The 24,790-nt window shown below is 52.2% G+C and overlaps 1 protein-coding gene across 1 annotated transcript in view; it reads left to right on the forward strand.

Moving 5' to 3' along the window:
* Nucleotides 1–24,203, forward strand: part of TMEM178B (transmembrane protein 178B) — a 99,277-nt gene extending 75,074 nt beyond the window's left edge. Inside the window, exons 2-3 of the mRNA XM_075557407.1 lie at nt 19,152–19,290; nt 24,080–24,203. Of these exons, the coding sequence (XP_075413522.1) occupies nt 19,152–19,290; nt 24,080–24,203 (263 nt within the window). The remainder of the gene's footprint in view (nt 1–19,151; nt 19,291–24,079) is intronic.
* Nucleotides 24,204–24,790: the final 587 nt, after the last annotated feature.

A 24,790-nucleotide genomic window follows, 5' to 3' on the forward strand; every position in this document is an offset into this window, starting at 1 on the left:
TTATACACCTCCTCCAGTCCTGCCACACACACACACACACACACACACACACACACACACACACTCACAGCACAATACACATGCACACACACACATTCTCCCATAAACCCTCACAACACATCCATTGCACACACATGTGCACACACCACAGCATACCACATTACACATGTGTGTACACACCACACATGCATACAGACTCTCACAACATACACTCATACCACACACACACATGCATGCGTGCATGCACCACACACACGTGCACACGCAAACTTACAACACACATTCATAACACACAAATACACCCTCCCCACACAAGCCCCTGCTCCCTCCACCCCACACACTTTTCTACCTCCCACTCTGGTTACCAGGCAGGTCCAAAGGAGACTCCCACCACGCTCCCTCGCGGAGTCTTGGTTTCCACATGAAGAGCGGAAAGCCAGTCCTCTGGGGTTTGATGTAGCAGCTCCTGGGCTGTGGGCTGAGCCCTTCGTTTTCCCTGGGCACCTGGGTGTGTGTGAGCTGATGGACCTGGCCGTGAGATGGACCTCGAGAGCCGCAGGGCTAGGCTGTGTTTCTGTGCTGCCATCTCGTGCCCCGTGACATTGTGCAGGTGGTTGTCCATGCTGCTGCCTTGAGCTGCCCACGCAGGGCCCCTGGAGTCCTAGCGCGTGGCTGGCCTGGCCTGGCTGCCTGGCGCCGTGGCTCCTGGCCATCATTTCCCCCCCTCGATGAGGAATCGCTTCCCTCTTTATCTTCTCCCTGTCCTGCCCTTCAGGACAAGCGCCTCATGCAGAAGCCTGGATTCACAGAAAACCGATGTTTCCCTCTGGCCCGGGAGTGGGGATTCTTATCACAAGCCACACAGAAAGGTGCCAGGAGGGCCTCCCCTGGTTCTGTCATCCCTCATTGCATGCGCCTGCCTCCATCACGGGCTCCCCACCTCCCATCTGTCTCCACCTTCAGGTCCCTGGAGAGAGTATGAGCTCATTGTTTTCCAGCGAACACCCGGGTCCCTCTCCCCCTTGCCGTCTGTCCCAGCCTGAAGTGGTGCCTGCAGGAGCCTGCCTGCTGCAGGGCCGTGCCGGTGGACAGTGAACACTGCTCTGGGCTCTGAACTTTTGGGAAGGTCATTTGTGATGTGATGAGAATAAGTGAACAGGTTGTTTACTGCACCCCAGGGGTAATTTACAGCCGTACCTCACCTGCTCCTTCTCTCCCAAGCAGTCTGTCAAGCTGGAAATTTCAGGAGTCAGGTGGAACAAAGAGGAAAGGAGGGGTGTGGGTGAGCTCAGGGGCCAGCTGGTGCTAGAAGACTGTTATGAGGGCATGACTGGGGGACAGGGAACCTGGGGGGGTGGCGTTCTGTGGCAGCATTCTTACCCTCCACACGGGACCCGGGTTCCATCCCTGGGCACACAGCCATCCCCCCCTCCGTCCATGGAGGTGTGTGCGCTGCTGGGATGGTGGACAGGGTTCAGTGGAGCTTCCAGACTGAAGCAGACTTAGGAAGAAAATCCTGGTGGTCTACTTCCTCCCAGCGGCATGGGGTCAGTGTGTGCCGGAGACCCACTCGATGGCAGGAACGGTCACACGCTGTGATACATCAACAACATTTCTTGTTAGGACCCTAATATGGGGTGTGGACATGCTACCAACCATACCGAAACACACACACACACACACACACACACACACACACACACACACACACACACACACACACACACACCAGAAGGCAAAATAGATGACTGGGACCTACTGAAAACAGTGCACTCGTGTGTATCAGAAGGCTTCATCCACAGAGAACCCACAGGCTGGCAAAAAGGTAGGTCACAACATCTCGGGCAGGTGATTGATCCACACAATCTATAGAAAGCTGCAACAAGGCAACAAGAAGAGATGAACAATCCAATTTAAAAATGGCAGAGAATGTGAGCACTAATGAGACATCCGGGCAGACAATAAACTTAAGAAGAAAAGCTCACAGTCACTAGACAATTCCAAACAAGATGAGACCCCACCTTCCACCGGCACTGATAGCAGAGTTAACAAACCAACCCACCCACCCACCCACCCACCCACCAATCAACCAACCAAACAACCAAACAACCAACCAACCAACCAGAAACTAGGAAATGCTGGCAAGGGTCTGGGGGTTCGGGAACCCTCTCACACTGTAAATATGCACAACCTCTGTGACAGCAACATGGCGCTACCTCCATCGACTGGGACGAGGAATCCACGTGAGCCAGCACCACTCTGCTGGGCCTGCCCCCTAACAAAGAGAGAGCTGAAGCACAATCAAGACAATGCCCACCCATGCTCAGCACGTTCACAGGAGCAAGAAGATGGACACAAGAGAAGGAAAGATGGAGACACATCGGCACTTCCACACAGTGGCATATGAGGCATCGCTCAAGGGTCACCATGAAGCATGAGCCACCTCGTGGCATGGATGGACCTGCAGAGCGGGAGGCTGAGTGAAGTCAGTCAGTCACTCAAGGACAAGTGTCACATGAGACCACTGCTGTATAGATAAACAAGTTCAAGACCAAGGCTTGTATGCTAAGGGAGGCATTCCTTGAAGGCTGCCGAGTCGGAGAGGGCAAGGGAGAGAAGATGAAGCAATAGACTGTACAGGGTGGACAGCATCCACTTGGTGTGACGGGGAAGACAAGCTAGTGTCCCACAGAGGGAGGAGGGCAATCAAAGTGGGGGGCAGAGCAAGCTATGGTGGGGGGTTGATAAGTAGTTGAAGTTTGTTGAACACAAAATTGATGACCTGGCCTCTCCATCCTCAACTGCTTCACAGAAAATATTCTATATGTTGGGGGGAGGGGGTGGGGGAGGAGGGAATAAAGAGGAGCTGATACCAAGGGGCTCAAGTATGTTTGGAAAAGGATGCTGGCAGTATCTGTACAAGCTCTACTGACGGAATTGATTTATGGATTGGGTATATTATCTGTAAGAGCCCCCGATAAAATTATCAATAACAAATTATATATATGTATAATCTATATATATTCACTTTAGTTACGGATATGGAGTCGATGCTAATTCACAGCAACCCTATAGGACAGAGTAGAACTCACATGGGTTTCAGAGACCGTAACTCTTTTTTTCCCTCTAATAATTTTGTTGGGGGCTCGTACAATCCATACACACATTCATGTGTCAAACACATTTGTACATTTGTTGCCCTTGGTATTAGCTCATTTCTCCTTCCCCCATTCTACCTCCCTCATGAACCCTTGATAATTTATGCATTTTTTTCATGTCTTACACTGACTGATGTCTCCCTTCACCCACTTTTCTGTTGTCCGTTCCCCTGGGAGGGGGTTATATTTAGATCATTGTGATAAGGTCCACCTTTCTCCCTGCATCTTCCCTGTACTCTCCTGGTATCACTGCTCTCATTATTGATCCTGAGTGTTTATCTGTCCTGGATTCCCTGTGTTTCCAGTTCCTATCTGTACTGGTGTACGTTCTCTGTACACTAGATTTGTAAGGTAGAATTGGGGTCATGATAGTGGCGGGGGTGGGGTGAGGGGAGGAAGCATTAAAGACCTAGAAGAAAATTGTGTGTTTCATTGGTGCTAATTGCACTCTCTCTAACTGGCTCATCTCTTACTTGTGACCCTTCTGTAAGGGGATATCCAACTGTCTACAGATGGGCTTTGGGTCTCCACTCCGCATTCCCCCTCATTCACACTGATACGATTTTTTGTTCTGGGTCTTTGATGTCCGATATCTGATCCCATCGACACCTCATGATCACCCAGGCTGGTGTACTTCTTCCATTTGGGCTTTGTTGCTTCTCAGCTAGATGGCCGCTTGTTTATCTTCAAGCCTTTAAGACCCCAGATGCTATATCTTTTGATAGCCGGCACCATCAGCTTTCTTCACCACATTTGCTTATGCACCCATTTTGACTTCAGCAATCTTGTTGGGAAGGTGAGCATCATGGAATTCCAGGTTATTAGAACAAAGTGTTCTTGCATTGATGGAGTACTTGACTAGAGGCCCAATGTCCATCTGCTACCTTAATACTTAACATATAAATATATGTACATAGATCTATTTTCCTATTGTTATATATAAATATATTTACATATGTACATGCCTGTATTTAGACCTCTATAAATGTCCTTTGCCTCCTCGTTAATTCCTCTATTTCTTTTTACTTTCCTTTTCTCCCACTATCATGTTCGGCCTTCATTTGGGTTTCAGTAATTCCTCTCGGCTATACTGCCCTTGGTCAAGCCCCACCAGGCGTCCTATGCCCTCCTCACCATTGATTTTAGATCACTTGATGTTCCCTTGTCCCTGGGTTGGTTGACCCCTCCCTTCCTTCCCCACCCCCTTCCTGTGTTTTCCCAGAACCATCAGTCCCATTGTTTTCTCCTCTGGATTGTTTATCCTGCCTCGCTTACCTAGATAGACCTGCAGGAGCAATAACAAGCACAAACACAAGGCAAAGTGAAACATAGCAACAAAACAAAACAACACAACAACAAAAACCTACAAAAAAGAGAAGCCTATAAATAGTTCCAGGTATTGTGTTGACCTTTAGGAGTGTTTTCTGGTCGCGTCTGATAGGGTGCCATGCCCTGACCCCAAAGTCTATTTTTGGTATTCCCTTGTTGAGCATCAGGGAATGTCCCATGGGTGTGAGGAGAGAGGCACGCAGAGGTGACGCAGCCAGGAGACCCGGGCTCTCCTTCCGTGTTGACACCCACTGGCCCAGCACCTCCCAGAGTTGGGGCAGGATGCAGCATGAGAGAGGGTTTCAGAGTGGGGCCACCCTGGGTGTGAAGGGGCACAGACAGCTGGCTGGAAGGCGCTTGGAACCAGCAGTCCTGAGCGGATGTACTGTGAGCCGAGGGTGGGGGTGGTGGTGGTGCCCTGATTTTCAACCTACAGAACTTTCCAGAGTGGAGAGACCACCCTGCTGGGCTTTGGCAGGACCCCGGGCTGCAAAAGCAGATAGCTCCCCTTTGTCCTGGTGCCAGGGGGTTGAGCATTGAGTGGCTCACCCTGAGGTCAGCAGTTTGCAATCACCAGCTCTTCCATGGGAGGAAGATGAAGCTTTCTTGCTCCTGTAAGAGTTACACTCTCAGAAACCCACAGGTGTGTGTGTGTGTGTGTATGTGTGTGTGTGTGTGTTCTACCCTGTCCTATAGGGTTGCTATGAGCTGGAATCTACTTGATGGCAGTGAGTTTGGATGTCGGTTTATGCCTGATCCTGGATTTGGGCTATGGGACAGACATTTTCAGTTTCCAAGAGTGTGCCTGGTCATTTTGCTTTCCCCCCTGAAAAGCAGGTGCTAGGGCCAATACACTTGGAACCTGTGATCCTAGGAGATGACAGGATTCCGTGTCTACAGAGCAGCAGCCTGGGTGGACAGAACACCAGGCCCCTGTCCAGAGGGTTTCCCCAGCAGATGGTGAGCCTGGGCAACGCAGGGAGGCTGAGCCAGCACCTGCGCTGACCTAGTTCCCTGCCTGGGCTGAGTTCAGGTTGGAATTCTCAGGATGCGGGGGCGATGGGGGAGATGGAGACGTGGTCTGGGGGCAGGTGAGTCTGGAGGGCTCCCGGAGGCAGTGTCACAGCTAAAGAAAGAGTCCAGGTTCATGTCTGACTTCCAGGCCCAGGGCATCCCAAGGGACTTGGGCCAGCTCTGTGTCCCCTGGGGCATACTCGGAGACTGTTGGTAGTTGGTGGAGTGGCAGGCTCGGGATCCAAGAATGTCTTCAGGGCCTGGCACAGTTTGAAGATCCCACACTGAGCTAACACAAACCCAGCCCAAACAGGGTAAGACCAGGGTCAAGCCACTCCAAGAGTGAGAGTTGTAATGGCATCACTGGTGGAAATCTTCCCTCCCCACAATCCAAATTCCCTGACTCCGTGGCCACCTCAGAGCACCAGGGCTTGTTTACTCCCTTCCCCCTGTGGCAGGGGTGTGGGTCCCACCCAGGGTGAACCTGGAGTCAGGTCAGGGCTGGCGTGGCCTTGTTGGCTGCTTGACTGGGGGACTTGGGATGGTTCTGCTGGCAGACAGGCAGGCAGGCAGGCAGGCAGGCAGGCAGGCCCAGGGGTGGAAAGGGCAGGGAGGGGATTGGTCCAGGGACATTGTGTGTCTCCAGAGCCTAAGGAACAAAATGCCAGACTCCTGGAGGTGCTGTTAGCTCAGCCCAGCCTTGGGGGTCTTGGGTGAGAGCTTAAGGATGCATCTTATCCACCGAGGAGCCGAGTCACTGGCCCCAAGCCCCCACCTGGTCGAGGGCAAACCCCCTTTAGACACCTTCTCTCAGTGTCCCTTGCACCCATGGGGGTGGGGGCATGATGGAAGCCAAAGTCGGCTTCTGTCTCGTGAGAGCCAGACAGTGGGGGATGCCGGAGCCCCGGGAATGGCAAGACTCTGCCACCTTTGTCTCTGACAGAACCCCTGCAAGGTCTGCCACTGTCTTCTGGAAGAGTTGGTTTCCCCAGCTTTCCCCTCAGGTGTGGCCTGGCGCCCTGCTGGGCAGGGCCAGACTGGCTTTATTTGTGCCTTTGTCACGTGGACTTGGGCCCGAGCCCTCTGATCTCTGTGTCCTCGCCTGTGAAACAGGGTGATGTCATGCGGCCAGCCTGCTGCACGCGACTTCATAAAAAGCAAACCGTGCCACTTTGGGAAGAGAGGAGCGGCCTGCTCCCTTCATAAGCATGTGTAAGGTGGGCCCGCCTTTGAGCGGTGGTGTGCTGCTCAAAGAATACTGGAAGTCCCGGAAGAACAAGCGAAGCTGTCTTGGAGAAAGTACAGCCCAAAAGCTCCTTAGAAGCCAGGATGGCGAGACTTTTCCTCTTGTACTTTGGACACACAGTTAGCAGAGACCAGGCCCTGCAGAAGGCGTCCCGACCCTCAGCAGGATGGACTGACAGAGGGATTTTAGCCGCCTTGGGGTTGGCCCCACTCTTGCTGACCGCACACATGTGTGCTCCATCCCCATGATTGGCTCTGGAGGGGCCTGTTGTGATCCCAAGCGTTTTCATTGTTTGATTCCGCAACACCCCCTCCCCCCAGCCCGCCCCGACTTTCTACTACAGTGTGAGGAGCGGTTCACAGAGCCAGCCAGTCTCCCATTCAAGCATTCATACGTGTTAGTTTCCTGACTTTGGTTGCAGTCCCCACAACCCAACAGCATTCTTCCCACTTCTGCCCTGGGCTCCCTGTTCCCACTGCATCCTCTTGGGCTCTTCCTGCCCTCTCAGCTCTGTTTTGGACAACCGCTGTCCAGTTGCTCTCGGAGTGGCAGGTGGCCTAAGGAGAGCACCTCCCTGCTGATGGGACACCCTCCATGAGCCCGTCTCTGTGGTTTGGCTGAGAGTCAACCACTGGAAGTAGGCTCAGGTCCAGGCTTGAAGGGGTCCACTGTCCTGGGGGTTCTGCCAGCCTCTCAGACAAGGAAGTCTGGCTTTTTATCTATCTATCTATCTATCTATCTATCTATCTATCTATCTATCTATCTATCAATCATCTTCCTTCTTATCTGTCTATCATTTATTTTTTATTTCTATCCTCTATCATCTTCCTTCCTATCATCTATTTTTCTTCCTATCATTTATCTCTATCTCTGTCTTTCTATCATCTTCCTTCTTATCTGTCTTTCTATCATTTATTTTTTATTTCTATCCTCTGTCATCTTCCTATCATCTATCTCTATTCATCTATCTATCTATCTATCTATCTATCTATCTATCTATCTATCTATCTATCTATCTATCTGTCTTTATTTTTGAAATAGACTGCCAGACCTTTCTTCCTAGTACATTTAGGAGTCTGGAAGCTCTGCCGAAGCTTCTTCAACATTATGGGCACCCACAGGCTTCCACTGAGCAGCGGGCGCTCAGCTGTGCATGAGGCCCACTGGCTGAGAATCAAACTAGCTTCTCCCACGTGGAAGGTGAGGATTGCCCCACTGAGCCACCATTGTCATCTATGGCAAACACAAGCCATGAACATAACAATGTGCCGAGTAATCCACTGCTCTCTTCTGCAAACATAAGCTGTGAACATGAACACCGACATTCACATACTCCCGTGGCCCCTGGGAGGACGCAGGCAAACACACTCAAGCACTCCTGTCTCAAAGCTTCTGCTGGCGAGAGAAATGCATGATTGGTCTGCGCATAACTGTTCCAACAGCAGCCAGTGGAGGTGTTGGGAGGGGGTGGGGAAAGGGGTGTAGGACCAGGGTGGGAGGAGGGGGCTGACGCCAGGAACAGGTGACAATTGCTGACAAATCCCCCAGGTGTGAGAATTATAAGTCCCCCACCCCTGCCCAAACATTGCTCAGAACCAGCACGTAAGTGATGTAGCACGGGAAAGGATGAGATGTTTGGGGTTCTGTCTCTGCAGCACACACAAAGCAACACGGAGTCCACACCCATCGCACAAGTCACACACACACACACACAGCATGCAAAGTGGGTTGCATTTTAAAGCATTAAAAATAAAGACGTGGGTGAAGCCTCCCCCCAGTCTGCAGGAAAGAGCACATTCCCTGTGGCGGAGGCTGCAGCCGCTCAGATCTCGGCACACCCTCAGCGCTGAACATCTGGAAGGAGCAGAAGGTGCTAAGGAGAAGCTGGGGAGGTGGAGCGGGGGTGTTCTGGAAACAAGCTTTTGTGGCGTGTTATGGCTTCAGGAGGAAGCGCATGTCAATATTGCTGTCGTGAGCTTTACCAAAGGGACACACTCTCCCCCCACTGTTGTCCCACTGGGGAGAGGCCTGAGGGCGGGTGAGGGGCTCACCAGATGGGCACACTCCCCCTCACGTCTACCCTGCTTGGGGTCAGGTCTGAGTGCCTGGGGAACCTGGCCCCCCGCCTGCCCACGTGTGTTCCTGAAACACATGTGGCTTCTACCTCCTTTGTATGTGGTTCCTCATCCACACGATTTAACCCCTCGAACGCTGCAGGGCCCCGGGGCCCCGCTGGGAGGCTTTCTTTTCAAACATCCCACTGAGATGCTGTGCGTCCCTCTGACCCTCACTTTCCTCATCCCGCTTCCTCTCCCTGCTGAGCCGCTGCAATCCAGAAGACAGAATGTGTCCTTCACGGGGGTGGGGACAGCGTCCCCCACCCAGCCTGCAAGCGTTCATGGGTGTTAGCTCTTTTTAAAATGCTGCTCTCTGGAATTCCTTTTTGACTGTTTCTTCTGTTTCGATCCCATCCTTCGTCGAAGAAATGCTTGTCGGCACAGAGGCCTGAGCCGGCGTGGGCTAGAAGGACGGCTCAGAGCCACCAGCTGAGTGGGCGAGGGGGAGGTTCACACTGTGGAATCAGGGCCGCTGTGGGTAACGGGGTTGGGTGAGCCCGGAGGAGAGCCCTGCATGGGACAGCTGAGGAACGCAGTCCTCTCAGCGAGTCGAAGTGGAGCCCCGGCTCAGAGGCCAGACTCAGGGACTCAGGATTGTGTTCAGCACTGTATGTCCTCAGCCCGAGTCAGGTGAGCTCTCTAAACCTCAGCGGTCGCTTCTGTGGACTGGGGACAGTCTCCATTCTGGTTGTCCAGTGCCACAGAGGGTGTGAAGGCCAGGGCACCGGGAGGCTTCTTGCAACAAAAAGGACTTTGCAGCTGAGCCCACCAGGCTGTCAACTGTGCCCAACCATGGAAGACTCGTTGGTGATCTAGCGAAGGAGCCTGGCGGAGCTGTGGGTTCCCCCCATCCCTGGTAATTGCCACAGCCTCTGTGTGTCATGTTGAAAGGACATCTGTCCTCGCTCAGCATAAGGTGCTCCACCACCACTTGGCCTAGGAGGTCTTTGGGGAATCCTCGATTGTCCTCTAACGCTGCGTGGTGTTCCACTGTGTGCAGGCCCCGGACTTTGCCTATCTTCTCATCTCTTGATGGGTTGTGGGTGGTTTCCGGTTCTCTGCTATTGTGAATAACCATCAGTGGCCATACATATTGACAGGGGTGATCTCTGTCCATATATGCCCCCGTTCTCAGTTCTCTAACATGGATACCTCCCGGGGTGGGAGTGGGGGGCTGCTGCTGGATCCGATGTTATTTCAGTTTCCAGTCTTTGAAGGAAGTACCACACTGCTTCCCCCAGGGATGGAAACAGCCCCCAGCAGTGTTCCAATCTCTCCCCACCCTCGCCTGCACTTGACTTGTGTCCCATTGAACTTTGCTTCTATCACCGGGCGAGGGGATCTTTCTCGGCCGTTTTGAGTTGTAGGCCTCTAATGGCTAGTGACCGGAGCTGTTCCGCACATGGTGGCGCGTGTCCGCCTACGTGCCTTCTTTGGTGAAGTGAGCATTCAGTCCTCTGTCTGTTTGAAATGGGGTTGCTTATCTTTTTGTTCTTTTAGAGATTCAGCCTTTGTCAGATCTGTAATTGCCAAAGGTTCCACCTGCCCAATCTTTAGGTTCCCTTTTACTCTGTTGCAAGTCCTTTGCTGTGCATATATATTTTGAATTTTTAGGAGGTCCTAAACTAGGTATCTTGTTCATCTTCTGCTGTATATTTAGTTTTGGATATGCCTGATAGCCTTTTTATGCCATATGTTCACAAAAGACTCACTGCCTTCGAGTCAGTTCTGACTCATAGCAACCTTACAGGACAGGGTCAACTCTGAGACGACAAATCTTTACAGAAGTTGAAAGCCCTAGGGTCACTAAATTTGCTCTCGTTTTTTCTTTGCTAATTATTCTAATTTTAGGGTTTATATTTTGGTATTTGACCCATCTCAGATAAATTTTGTATATGGTGTGAGGTATGGATCTTAGCTCATTTTTCTGCAAATGGATATCCAGCACCATTTGGTAAAGAGACAGCCGCTTCCCTATTTATCGGATTTTAACTTTTTGTTGGAGATCACCTGTCATAGGTAGATGCATTTATTTCTAAATTGTCAATTTTGTTTCATTGGTCTGTGTATCTGCTATTGTACCAGTACCAGGCTGTCTTCACTTGTGTGGTTAAGTGGTAGGTTTGATATTGGGAAATACAAGGTCTCTGACTTTGCTGTTCTTCTTTGCTTATCTGAGATCTCTAGGAAAGAGATCACATTCCTTTCCATTGGTGGTTAGTTTTTCCAGCTCTTTGAAGAATGAGGCTAGAATCGGGATCAGAATTATAACTAAATCACTTTGGGTAACATTGACACTTCCCAGTGTAAAGTCTTTCTATCCACAGGCATGGTATGGCCTCCCATTTATGTAGAACTCTTTTGGTTCCTTGCTGTGGTATTTTGCTTGTGTAGATCTCTGGTTAATTATTAAATAGTTTATCTTTTTCTACCTGGTTGGGGTTGTTGAATGGAGGTGTTATGTTGGTTCCTTTAGGATCTGTGCATTTATGGCTATAAGTTGTCCTCTGAGCAGTGTTTTTTGCTGTATCCCAAAGGTTTAGGAATGCTGTGTTTTCATTCTTGTTTGATTTTCAGAATTGTTTTATTTAACCTTTTCTTCCATTACCCAGTGGCTTTTAGCAAGTTATTACCAAGTTTCCATGTATTTGTTCTCAACCCCCCACCCCTATTCCTGTTAATGATTTCTATTTTTGTAGCATTTTGATCGGAGAAGATGCTTTGCATTATTTAGATGTTTTAAAACGTTTTGAGGTGTGCTTTGTGACCTAACGTGTGGCCTCTTCAGGAGAATGACCCATGTGGACTGGGGAATGACGTGCACTGGGCTGTGGTTGGGCTTAGAGTTTTGTACATGCCTAGGAGGTCAAGGTTCTCTGTCTTTGTTGAGTTTCTGCCTAGTTGTCAGGCACTTCATCCAAAAGTGGTGTGTGTAAGACTCCCGCTATTATTGTGGAGACGTCTACTTCCATTCTCAAGCCTCTTGGTGTTGGATTTACGTATTGGGGGGCTCTGCCTCCCTGGATGTATAGATATTTATTGTGTTTGGGTCAATCTTCTGGGTAGATTGACCCTTTAATCCTATATAATATCTTTGTCCCTTATGCTAGTTTTGGCCTTGAAGTCTCTTATTAGAAATTGAGATGGACACACACTTTTTCCCCCCACCTTCCTTTTGCTCGACGTGTGATGTACATCTTTTCTTCCTCTGGTTTTTTAGTTTATTTTTTATCTTTGCATCTAAGGTGAGCTTCTTGTGGGCAACAGATTAATGGTCCTGTTTTTCTACACATTCTAGCATTCTCTCGACTGGTGCCTATAATCCATTTACATTCAGTGCAGTCAATGCATGTGAATTTACCGCTGCCACACTTTTATGGTTTTTTTATTGTGATGCTAAAGGTTTACTTGCTCCAAGTATTTTTCTGTGCTGAATTCATTTTCTTATCAGGGTTTCTTTTCACTCTCTTTGCTGCTCCCGATCTTGCATTTATTAAGTCTTTATGATTCTGTTCTTCCTTGCTTGGTTGGAAGGTTTATTAATTTGGTGTTTCCCTGTAATTTATTTAAATCTTCCCGAGTTTACAAAGACCTGCACTATTTTGATATTATCTTGACTTCCTTTCTATTTGGAATTTCTGAAATGGCACCATTTATTCACTCTTTCAGGTTAGTGGTGTCCTGGTGGTTTATTGGTTATGCACTGGGCTGCTAACCACAAGGCCAGCAGTTTGAAGCCACCAGCCTCTGCTTGCGAAAACGTGGAGGCTTTCTACTCTCATAAAGAGCTACAGTCTCAGAAACCCACAGGGGCAGTTCTGCCCTGTCCTGCAAGGTCACCGCAAGGTGGAATTGACTCAGTGGCAGTGAGTTTTTTCACTTTTGTAGGTGTCCTCGTGTACAGATTGATGTCTCTAGCTCCCTGTTTTCAGTCTTGTATGGTTGGTTTTGAGATCCCCCTCCCCCGCCGCTTCCACATACACACCTGTGTTGGGTTCTGAGTGATGCTGCCCCGAGTCTTGATCTCTGATTTTCTTAGTTCTCTGTTGGAAGGACTCGCTACCATTTCTTGTAAGGTTGGCCTGTGTTTCGGTTTGTCTGGAAATCCCTAATTTCACCATCGAATATGAAGAACAGTTCTGCTGGACATGCAGTTCTTGGTTGGCAATTTAAAACAGCACATCCCCTTGCTTTCTTCCCTGCTTGGTTTCTGCTGAGAACTCTGAACTTAGTCCGGTGGCTTCTTCTTTGTAGGTAATTTTACCTTTATCTGAGCAGTTCTCAAGATTCTTTCTTTGCCTTTGGTTTTAGAAAATTTCATTATGCTATGTCTTGGTGATTTTATTTTTTAGATCTAGCCTATCGGGGATTTGTTGAGCTTCCTGTCTGCATATTTTTTCATCTGTCATGTTATTAGGGATGTTTTCTGCCAGTAAATCTCCAACAATATTCTCTCTCTCTCTCTCTCTCCTGTTCTAGAATTCTGATCACACATACGTTTTTCCTCTTGAGATTGTTCCACACAATTCTTAGGCTGTCGTTATTTTTCTGCATTCTTTTTTTAACTGATCTTTCCTCATACAAATTGGCATCAGGGGACTTGTCCTCTTAATTGGCTGCCTGGTCTCCAGTTTACTTGACTCTACTCCTTTGTCTTTCCAATGCGTTCACTATCGCTAAGGTTTCAGAGGCCTCCATCTGGATTTGTAATTGCTGCCTTTGCATGGTTTACAATTGTCTCTTTCTTTTGTCGTTCTGTTCTTGTATTGTTTCCCTGAGCCCTGCTAGGGTGTTGCCTGGGTTTCCCTCCGTTTTGTTCGTGGCTTCCTTGAGCTCTGGGAAGGCCCGTGTAGAAGTCCTTTGCATCCCTTCTCAGGTAGTTCTAAGCCCATGTCCTTCTTGGGGAGGTTTCCTGGCTCTTTATTCTGGTCCCTTGGTTGAACCATCATGTCTTTTTCTTTGTTTGATTTGAATTTATCTGTTGGTCATGCGATATTTTGGAGTCATTGCATTTATTTGTAGCTTTTGTGTTAACTTGTTCCATCCAGGGATTTGTGCGTGTATGTGTGTGTGTGTGTGTGTGTGTGTGTGTTTTAATACCAAATCAAGTAGCTCTGAAATCCTTTTACAGTTATTTTTTTCCAGTGTTAAAGCTCCAAAAATTTAAATTTGTTTTTTTAAAAAAGTATATAAACTACATTTTATTTATTAGAAGGTCATTTTACTAGGGGCTCTTATAACAATCCATACATCAATTGTATCAAGCATATTTGCACATATATTGCCATCATTATTTTCTAGACATTTACTTTCTATTGAGCCCTTGGTATCAGCTCCTCTTTCTCCCCCCCTCACCCACCCCTCATGATGCCTTGATAAATTATAAGTTATTGTTTTTATAAGTTACACTGACCACTGTCTCCCTTCCCGCACAGTTCCTGTTGTTTGTGTGGTTGTGTGTGTGTGTGTGTGTGTGTGTGGTTATGTGTTGATCATCAACCCACCCAGGGATTTTTGGTATAGTGTGGGGTTGGGTGGGGTGGGGACTGTGGGGGGCAGGGCAGGTGTGCTCCCTAGACTGCTAGTTTGGCAGCACAGGGCCACTCCCCACCTGTCCTAGCTGGGCGGAGTAACTGGTGGGAGTGGAGGTCTGGGTCTCTGCTGGTGTGAAGGGCAATGGTGGGCGGGCTGAGCAGGCCTGGCCCACCATCTGTTGTGGACCCAGTGGTGCAGGAGTGGATGGCACGTGCTTTTGGGGTTGGGGTGGGGGTAGCTGTGGTAGGGGTGACAGATGCACGGGGGAATTAATGTTTGCCCCACCAGATGGGGCCAAGAAAAAGGAGGGGAGGGAAATAAAAAATGAATAAAAGTCAAGAAAGAAGCAAAGGAAGAGAAGGGAAATGGGCAAAGGCACAGAACCAGAGCAGGGGCAGAAGAAAGCAGGGCGGCCTGCCTCTCACAGGCACCACACCCCCAAGACATGCTGGCAGGGGCAGCCTTGTAGAATCCGCATGCATGCACCCGCCCTGTGACCAGGGAAAGGGTGGTGATGGGCTCATGGTGTGCGCTCTCCAGGAGGGACCACCCTGCCTGGCAGGCCTGGAGCCTGCTGGTTGAGGCCTCCAGGGCCAGAGGCAGAGGGGAACCTGGCCCTCCTTTTTCCCTGACCTTGGCCTCTGGACAGTGCCCGCCCTGGCAGAATAGCGCCCACTGGTAACAGGCTATTGGGTAGTTTTCCATGCGTGACTCACAGGCCAGCACCATGTCCTCGGGGCATTGTCTACATCAATCAAGGATTGGCAAACTGTGGCTCGGACCCATATTCGGTTCTGTTTGTACCTGTGGTACTGAAGTAAAATGGAAAACATGGAAAAGGTGTAGTTCGGCTCCTGGTGATTTCATTTGTTTGAAACTATGCATGGTTAGCTCTCAGTGAATTCTTACATGGTTGTGAGGGGTAAGATGGGCGCTTCCATCTCAAAAGTTTGCCGACTCCTGATCCAAATCACCTGCCTGTCGGCTGCAGGCTTCCCACTGGCAGCACACCTGGTCCCCTGTGCCCCTCAGCCCCCCGCATGCAGCTGGAAATGGGGAGCCAGTGGGGCGCAGAGAGGCTGCCCTCAAAACCAAGTCAGGTGCAGCACCAGATGGCAAAACTCCTCACTCATAAGAAATGGCTCCTCCCGTGTTCTGCACACGCTCCGCCACAGGGATCGGGGCTAGGACTGCCTGCTGGGGACTCGGGGGCCGCAGGGAAGGGCTCTGGATCGCTGCGTCTGTGGACTTTGTAAGCGGGGTGCTGTGTGCGAGCCTGTGCCAGCAGGGTGTGGAGTGGGTCCTGGCCCGCAGCGACCCCGGGCACAGCAGAACCACACTTTTACTGGGCCGGTGTCGTCCGCACACCCATTCGTGTGCTGCAGCCACGCTTGTTGAAGGTCGAAGGACTTCCTCTTTTTCGCTGCCCCTCATCCTACCAAGCAAGATGTCCTTCTCCTGGAACAGGTCTCTCCGAACAGTGTTGCCAAAGCACAGGAGACGAGTCTCGCAGCCTAGCCTTTGAGGAGCTGCGCCTCTTCCCGAGACAGGCGGTGTGTGCTGGCCGTCTGCGGTGCGCCTTCACCGCACGCTCCTTCCCCGGTCTCCCCTGTGCGTTTCCAGGAGGCCCTGAGGCTGTCAAGGCTTGGACATGCAGGCTCAGCCCTCGAAGTGACGCCTCTGCTTCTCTTCACTTGAAAGAGACCTTGTGCAGCAGATTCCCCAAGGCAGCACGCGCCTCTCAGGAGGTCACGGTTCTGGAGCACCGGCCCGCGGCGGTCTGAGTGACATCAGCGGGTCACGAAAGGACCAATATTAGGGGTTGGGTGGGGATAACCGAGACAAAGACTTTCATATCAAATGAAGATTGGCTGGGGGGTTGAGGACAAGGGCAAGAACAGAAGCCCTGGGCTGACTGTGACTGTTGTCAGTGGTACCCCGGGTGATGGGGAAGCGAGGCCTCCCAAAAAGGGAGATGCCAAGTTGAGGTGCGGGGAAGGGGAAACTAGTCCAATGCAGAGCACCGGATGTCCTGACATGCAAATATAACCCCCACTTACATTTCAGTAAAGCTGTTATTCATGTATCCATACATGTAAATGGACACACACGTGTAGACGTGTGTTGAGAATGTACGTATGTCCAGGAAGCCCTGGTGGTGGTGTGCTGCACTGCCACCTGAAAGCTCGGTTGTTCCGTGCTTGGGAAACACCAAGGTGGGCTGTGGTTGTAAATGGCACTAACGATGTTGTAACAGAAAGACGTGACACGAACAGTGACAGTCTTGGGAAGCCCCGTAGGCGTGACTTGATTTCAGACCGTGGTGCATATGTCATCTGGTCATCGCTTGGCTGCCACAGGAGCTGCACCTAGGGCCCCGTCGTGGGCACAGTTGCGAGGCTGGTGCAGCACCGGGCAGTGTGTCCTTCTCTTGTGCTGGCTCTGGACCGACTTGACGGCAACAACGACAACACGTATAGAGTCAAATCGTACAAGCAAACGAAACCCAAACACACAGAAAACAAAACCCAGGCTCCGCCCCTCAAGTTTGGAAGCAGAAGGGCTGGGTGGGACCTGAGAAGCCGTATTTCCAGGCCGACCCCAGGGCATGACCCCCTGACCCCTTACACTCCGGCTCTGAGATGCAGGGTGTGCCTGTGGGCGGCCAGAAAAACCCAGGTCATATCGCGAAGCTGCTCCCTCCCGGAGCCTTTCGACAGCCTGGCTGTTTCCACGGGACTCTCAGGAGCCTCAGGGGCAGGCAGAACGTCTTATCCCAGGATTCTGGTTCCTTCTCGGCCAGCTGTGTTCCTGTGAGCAGTGGGTGCCTGCAGACAAGTTCTCTCAATAGCTCACGTGGTGTCACCCCACTAAGGTCCCTTCCAATCCAGGGCACCCGCTGGTCATCGGTTTCTGAGGGGTTCTGCCGGGTCAGCTCCGCTCCAGGCTGAGGCGTCAGCTCAGAAGGTGGTGGTGACTCTTTAGTGGGGAGGGCTCCCAAGGGAAATCTCGATTGATCGCCTCAAAAGACACAGCGTGACTGCGGGGGCTGAGGGTCAAGAAGGAAGTGGTGGCAAAATGGATTGAGTATTGCGCTGCTAACGGAAAGGTCACGGGTTTGAAACCACCACCGCTCCTTGGGAGAGTCTGCCTGTTTCTGTAAAGACTTGCAGCCCCGGAAACCACAGAGGGACACTCTGCTCCAGGCTCCTGGAGGGCCTCTCGGGGCCCTGGTGGTGCAGTGGTTACGTGGTGCATGGTTGGCAGTTTGAAATCACCAGCAGCTTCATGTGAGAAAGACTGGGCTTTAAACAGTTGTCGTCTTGGAAAATCTACAGGGGTTTGCATGGACTCCATGGCATTGAAGATTTTTTTGGGGAGGGGGGTGGAGGGTTGGTGGACTTGAGGGAGGCTGGCCTTGGCTTGCAGGGACATTTCACATGGTCATCTTTGCTCCATGTCTCTGCCTGAGCCCCTTTCTCCTCTTTTATAAGGATGCCATGCGGGTGGTAACAGAGCCCACCTGGCTCCGATGGGGCCTCGTGCTCACAGGTAATGCTCTCAATAAGCCTGTCTCCCCATGGGGGAAAATGCTTAATGATGTTTAATATTCTTAATACTAAGAACATTGTTACCATACATCAATATAACATAACCAGGTAATAGAATATAATATGTCTCAGAATAATATTAAGAAGATTTAATATTCCAGTGGGAGAATGTCTGGTACTATGTTCCTAATTGGACACTTTTTTTAAAGGAGCCTAATATTTGATATTTCAAAAAGAAAAGAGAAAGGTAGAACTTTGTAAGGAAGAATCAGAATATCAAGAGGCCTCTTTATACACATTTCATGATTTTAGCATTCCTTTTTTCCCCACTGAGTCCTTTAGTGGTGGATTGTGCTACTCGGTCCTTCCCACCGTCGGTGACTCTTCTGAAAGTGTGCATGGGGCTCTGGACAATAGTGTGGGGCCCTAAGGTGGAGAGAAGACATCAGGTCTGCCGTCAGTAGACCTGCTCCCACACCTGGGGCTCCTCTTTGTGCCTCGCTGGAGACTTTGGACCTAGTTTCTATGCAGCCCTTGGTGACCCAGGCCATGTTCTACTGACCACTGGGACTGTAGACTCTGTTCCTCCCAGGAGGACAGCGTCCTCCCTGGGCCACACTGGGCTTCATCTCAAACTCGCCTGTGGACCTTGGACTCAGGGTGGGAACTCCCGGTGTGAGAAGAAGCAGGTGGCCACCACCGCAAGGGTACAGAGCTAGCGGATGCTGGACTTTGGTTCAGATAGTTTGCCTTTAGGGTTCCCAGTGAGGTGGCCAGGAGTGACCACATACTCACTCTTTCCGTGCCCCTCTGGCTGTGCTGGGATAAGAATTAATCTGGTGGGCGTGGCTCTGTGGTTGTGAATGCCCGTTCTTGAGAGGCTTGCCCTGCCACCAGCCCCTTGCTCGTGTAGACAGTGTCCAGCCTCTTAGAGCTGAGTCCGTGCAAGCCGGCAGGTCAGGCATTTGTTTCCCTCTCTCGCCTGTGTCTTTAATCCTATGCCATTGGCTAACTTAGTCACGCGATCCATAGACTCACCCGTCGCCTCGCCCCATACCTTCCCAGGAAAGTCCCTCTCCACACCAGGTCACAGGCATAGGTGTTGGGGGCAGGGGGGTGGTGGTGGTGTCGACCGGGGCGCTGAGCCACCTGTGAGGGACTCGAGTTCAGGGCTCATGGTGGGTTCTCTTTCTCTCCGCAGGGGAGCTGGAGCGGTGCACCTACATCAAGTACCACTACTCCTCAGCCACCATCCCCAGGAACCTCACCTTCAACATCACAAAGACCATCCGCCAGGACGAGTGGCACGCCCTGCGTGAGTACCATGCCCTGGCAGCCTGGTGGGAGGGGCCCCGGTCGGGGCAAGGCCTCGGGACAGAGGGGCAGCTCCTGACCGCACTGACTACTGAGGGTTGGGATGGCCTCACTGTCGACTCTGATTGTGTTAGAGGTTGGAGGAGCTTGTTTCTTCTCTCTCTCTCTCTCTCTCTGACACACACACACACACACACACACACACACACACACACACACACACACACACACACACCCCACAAACCCCTCCAGGTCACACCAGGCACTAGCTGGGAGGACCTGATGCCGCCAGCTCTGGAGACGTGCCTCTGGCGGTTGGGGTGGGGTGGGTGGTGGTGGGTTTTGGGTGTCCAGGCTGTTGAGCACTCTGGTGACTACCTGTGAGGGTGGGGAGTTGGTTTGGGGTGGGGCCAGCGGATGACTCGGGGTCCGATCTGGCCTGTTCACTCCTAGAGCAGGGCTGGGGGACTTTGTATTTGCCATGGACCATTGGCTATCGATGACATCATTTGTGGGGACATTGAACGAACTCACCCTTTGTGTGGTGGCCACCGGGTCCTGGTGGCACCGTGGTTACGAGCCGGCCCGGGTGTGACAGGAAGGCCACCAGTTTGAAGCCAGCAGAGAAAGACAAGATGGTCTAGCCCCGTGAAGAGTGGCCGTCTGGGAAACCCGCCGGGCAGTTCTACCCTTTCTCACAGGGTCCCTGTGAGCCGGCCTCCACTCTGGGGCAGTTTGGCTTGGCTAGGAGTCATGTTAGCTGCTATCAATGGCATCTTGGACCTTGTTTGGTCTGAGGGTTGGATGATCCCCACCCCTGCCCCTGAGTGTCTCTGTGGGGGTCCCTTTGCCAGTGGCCTGTGGGCACTGCTTAGGGAGTTTACTGGTCAGGGAACCTGTCAGGGGAAGCTGTGGTGATGGGCTCTGGCTTAATGGGCACGGGGAAGCTGGCGGCACAGCTGCCCGGCTGTACCCGGGAGGTCTCTGTGCCACAGAAGGCTTCCCTCTGGAACCTTCCTACTGCCCCAGCCCCAGTTGGTCTCTGCGGCATTCCACTCCACAGCTGCGCTCTGGCTGTCTGTCCTGGGATATGCCGTGCATCTCATGTTCCGTCCAGACATCGTGCCCTCTGGGTGTCTCTCTTTGATTCCCGGGTTCCTGGGATGCAGGAAACCTTCCTGGGTAAAACAGCGCCTCCTGGCCTCTGTCCCTCTTCCTGGCCTCCGCTTCAGTTATCTTTCCATGCACGGGACTCTGCGGGATCATGTCGCTTTGGTTTGACTTTAATTAAGCAGCTGCAGCCTGGGGACAGGAAGCAAGAGAGGTGAGAGGGGCGAGCAGCAGAATCAGAGCGGCCACGGAAAGTACTCACTGGTTGGGGAGACGATGCTGTGGGTGGCGGGTCCTGTGGGTGGTGCCGGCAAGGGGAGAAGGGCAGCCTCTCCCCTGGAGGCAGGTAGGGTGGCTCAGAGTCTGAGTTGACCCCACGGCAGTGAGTTTGGTTTTGGTTTGGTCTGAGCACAGGTACGGATGAGAACCAGCCATGTCTTAAGCTGCCACGGGCCAGCACGCAGGGCAGCAGGCGTCTGTCCTCCTGGATCCCTGTGGACTCTTTGTCTTGGAGACACCTGTAGCCAGGGCTGCTCCTTTCCCTTGGAGCTCAGCACGTCAGATGCCCCATCTGTGGACAGTGTAGCAAGGACTACTCACTTCCCACAGTGCTCTGGCCCAGGCTCCTGCATTCATGAAGAAGCCCCAGGTTGTCAGCAGAGACACCTGAGGCCTATGCGTCTGTGCAGCCATCTCCCTGCAGCTGCCCATGCACAGTCCTGTGTCCGCTCGGGCTCAGGGTGGCAACAGGCCGTTGGAGTAGGGCTGGGTTCTCCAGGGCTTTCTGTGGAAGACTTTTGGGAAGTAGATCACCAGGCCTTTCTTCCGAGATGTCTCTGGGTGGACTTGATCCTCCGCCCCTTCAGGCAGCGGCTGAGCAGGCTCACCCAGGGCAGCAGCAGGGTCGGGATAGGGCTCTGACCCCAAAGAGGCTGGGTTTCCAATGAACAGGGTCCAACCATGTACACTGAGAGATTCTCTGCTTCAGGCTGGCGTGGGGAGTGAGGCCCTGGTCCCCACAGCTGGTGGGCGGAGGAGCTGGAGACTGGGGAGGAGAGGACAGGGCAGATACAGAGAGATAGAAACATATACAGTTTCAGAGATGCAGAGATACACAGAGATACAAATACACACAGAGATACACAGATACACAGAGATACATAGTGATACAAATATATACAGATCCACAGAGATACACAGGTAAACATAGAGATACACAGGTAAACATAGAGATACACAGAGATACAACTATATAGAGATACATAAAGATAACAAATATACTCAGATACAGAGATACACAGAGATACAAATGCACACAGATACACAGAAATACAAATATATACAGATACACAAATATACAATGATACAAAGAGACACCTAGAGATACAAATATGCACAGATACACAGAGTTACACAGCTAGGCAGAGATACACAGCTACACAGCTACGCTGAGATGAACAGAGAAACAGATACTCAGAGGCTGCAGGGAAACTGATTGGAGAAGCTGGAGCCTGGGGAGGAGGAGGGTGAGGGGCGGACAGATACACACTCACAAAGCAAGTAATTACCAGGCAATGCGATAATTACAATATAGTATAATTGCCACAAACAATTAGGGTATTTGTGGGAGTTTTCCAACAGACAGAGGCCTACTGCTGCAGGGGCCGCTGGCTGGCCGCTCTGATGTGCAGCGACCCCTGAGCCAGAGGAGAACGAACTGCCCCACAGACTTCCTGGCTGCTAGTGTGGGGTGTGTGTGGAGGGTGGGGGTGTGGGGGTGGTGGAGGGAATGCTAGCTCGTCTCCTCTGAGTGGCTGGGGGTGATTTGAACCGTCAGAGTTAGCACCCAAGCACATCCCTGGTGCCCCCCGGGGCTCCTCCTGCACACCGCAGCCACGTGGTTCACTTCGATCAGCCTTTCCCCACGAGCCTGGGGACATGGGCCCTGGTCAACTCGTCCAGCACAGCAAGCTGCTAACCCCAAGGTTGGCGGTTCGAACCCCCCACCGTGTCTGTGGGAGAGAGGCTGGGTAGTCTGACTTTGTGAGGTGAGAGCCCGGGGCACCCCAGGGTGACAGTGGGCAGGATGCCATGTCATAGCACAGTGGGGAGGTCGGGGTGGGGCACCTGCTAGTCGATGGATCCTGAGCCGGGTGTCTCCAGCATTGTCGGACTCCCCTGCCCCGTGCTGGGGACACTTGGGTGGGAGGTGTATGGGTCTCTGTGACTGATCAGTGACACCCCACCCCACCCTCGAGGGTTGGTTTGGGAGACTGTTTCAGGTCTGAGGTGCTGTCCTTGTGAGGGACTCACGCTAACGGGCCACTCAGCAGGCAGACACTGGCGCCCTCCCTGATAAGGGTGAGACTATTTTTAGCCAAGGGGCAGGTGCAGGTGTGTCCCTTCTCCAGGAACAGGAAGTGCTGTCAGCGCCTTGACTTGAATTCTCCCAGATCAGACACTAACCACGTCAGTGGGCGGGTGGGCACGTGGCAATGAACAGAACATGATAGAAATGAGTCGAGACCTGCACCCTCCTGGGGCCCACCTGAGGAGCTCTGGTGGCACTGTGGTTAAAGCACTCACCGCCCACCAGCGCAATCACTTCTGGTGGCTCCTCCGGCGAAAGATGAGGCCATCGGCTTCTGTGAAGAGCGACCGGCTGGGCCCACGGGTGGCTCCACGCTGTCCTGCAGGGTCGCGGGCTCCACGGTGACAAGTTCTGTTCCTTTGGGCCAGGCTGAAGAGCCCTGGTGGAGCAGTGGTTCCTGCAGGGTCCGCAGTTCAAAACCACTAGGCGCTTCCCGGGACTTCCCAGGGAGAAAGACAGGGCCATGTCTGACCTCCTGGGGCTTCACTCTTGACCAGGGGCAGGGGTCAGACATGTCCCCGCTCCCCCATTCTTCCTTACCCCGTTCTGACATGCACTGTCCCGCGCTCTACCTCTGCTGCGTTCAAGCGTTTGTTCAGTGGCTACACAGAACTCCCAGAGAACACGCACAATTGTGGGTGTTTATTAGAGAAGTTGTCAGGAGCCTCGGTGGTGTCGTGGTCACACACGGAATTTCAATCCGCATGGTCGGCAGTTTGAGACCACCAGCAACTCTGAGGGAAAAAGACTGGGCTTCCTACTCCCACAAAAGTCAGTCTAGAAACCCAGCAGGGCGTGCTAGGAGCCAGCATTGACTCGATGAGGTTTACTAGGGAAGTCAGCAGGTGGCTCCAAGTCAGGATCGGTAAGCAGTGAGGATACAGTTCTTGGTCCACAGCAGCACCTCTCAGCCAGTGGCTAATTCCCTCTCTACAGTCCTCAGTCTTTCAGCCAGGTAGTCCTTTGACTTCTGCCTCCTGGGGCCAGGAAGCCAGCCCCCTGCTCCTCTCACAGTCTCATGGTCTCGGCACTGCCCCTCTGCTCTGTCTCATGTTCTCCTTGCCTCGGCCTGTGGTCTCAGCCTGGTCCCTCTGCTCAATCCCACGGTCTCTGTGCCTCGGCCTCTGATCCCTCTGGCCTCGGCCTCCACCACCTCAGACAGAGATGTGCAAGGTGCTCTCTTTCCAGTGCCCCTGGGCATCCTGGGTCCAAGACGGCTCATGTTCACAGAGGACCGGCTTTGATGGAGGGGTGGTCTCAGTCTCTTGGCAGACCATGCTCCCCAAGGGAACAGGGCTGTAACACCCCTTGTTTGGGTTACACCCTCTCCTCAGGTCAGGACTCGACCCCACCTTAATCCCAGCAGAGAACCCCCTCCAAAGTGAGACCCTGGCCGCAGCCCTGGAGGCCAGACTGCCCCTGCCCCCAGGAGGGGCCATGGCTGGAAGGGCCGTGTGAGCTGACTGCATCGCACCGATGGAGCTATGTGGGGCCGAGAGTCAGTCTGAGCGATGGGACAGCTCTCTTACAGCCTGGAGGCACTGTGGGAGTAGGCTGCTAAGCACAAGATTGGTGGTTCAAATCCACCAGTAGCTCTGCAGGAGGGAGAGGAGACTGTGCTCTGGTCAAGATCTATCGTCTTGGAAGCCCTCTGAGCTGGACCTGGCACGATGGCAGTGGGCTCATTCATTCATTTGAGAAGGAGGCCTGGTGTCACAGTGGGTTAGGAGCTGGAGCGCTAACCGTAACGCCGGCAGTTAGAAACCACCCGGTGCTGCTTGGGAGAAAGACGAGACTTTGTATTTCTGTAAACAGTTGCCGTCTTGGCCACCCACAGGGTCATCTTGCTCTGTCTTGTGGGGTCGCTTGGAGTTGGCTTTGCTTCATGGCCATGGATGTGGGTTGTTGTTGAGGGTTTTGAAGTTCAAACTAAGCGGACACTTCACAGATCACCCCTTCACCCAGGGAATCCCGAGGCCAGCCACCATCGGGAGCCATCACTATGGAAGGGCTGGAAGCCCTTGGGCTCGGGAGAAGTCTCTCTT

The sequence above is a fragment of the Tenrec ecaudatus genome, chromosome 9, assembly GCF_050624435.1.
Source record: "Tenrec ecaudatus isolate mTenEca1 chromosome 9, mTenEca1.hap1, whole genome shotgun sequence".
Taxonomy (NCBI): Eukaryota; Metazoa; Chordata; class Mammalia; order Afrosoricida; family Tenrecidae; genus Tenrec; species Tenrec ecaudatus.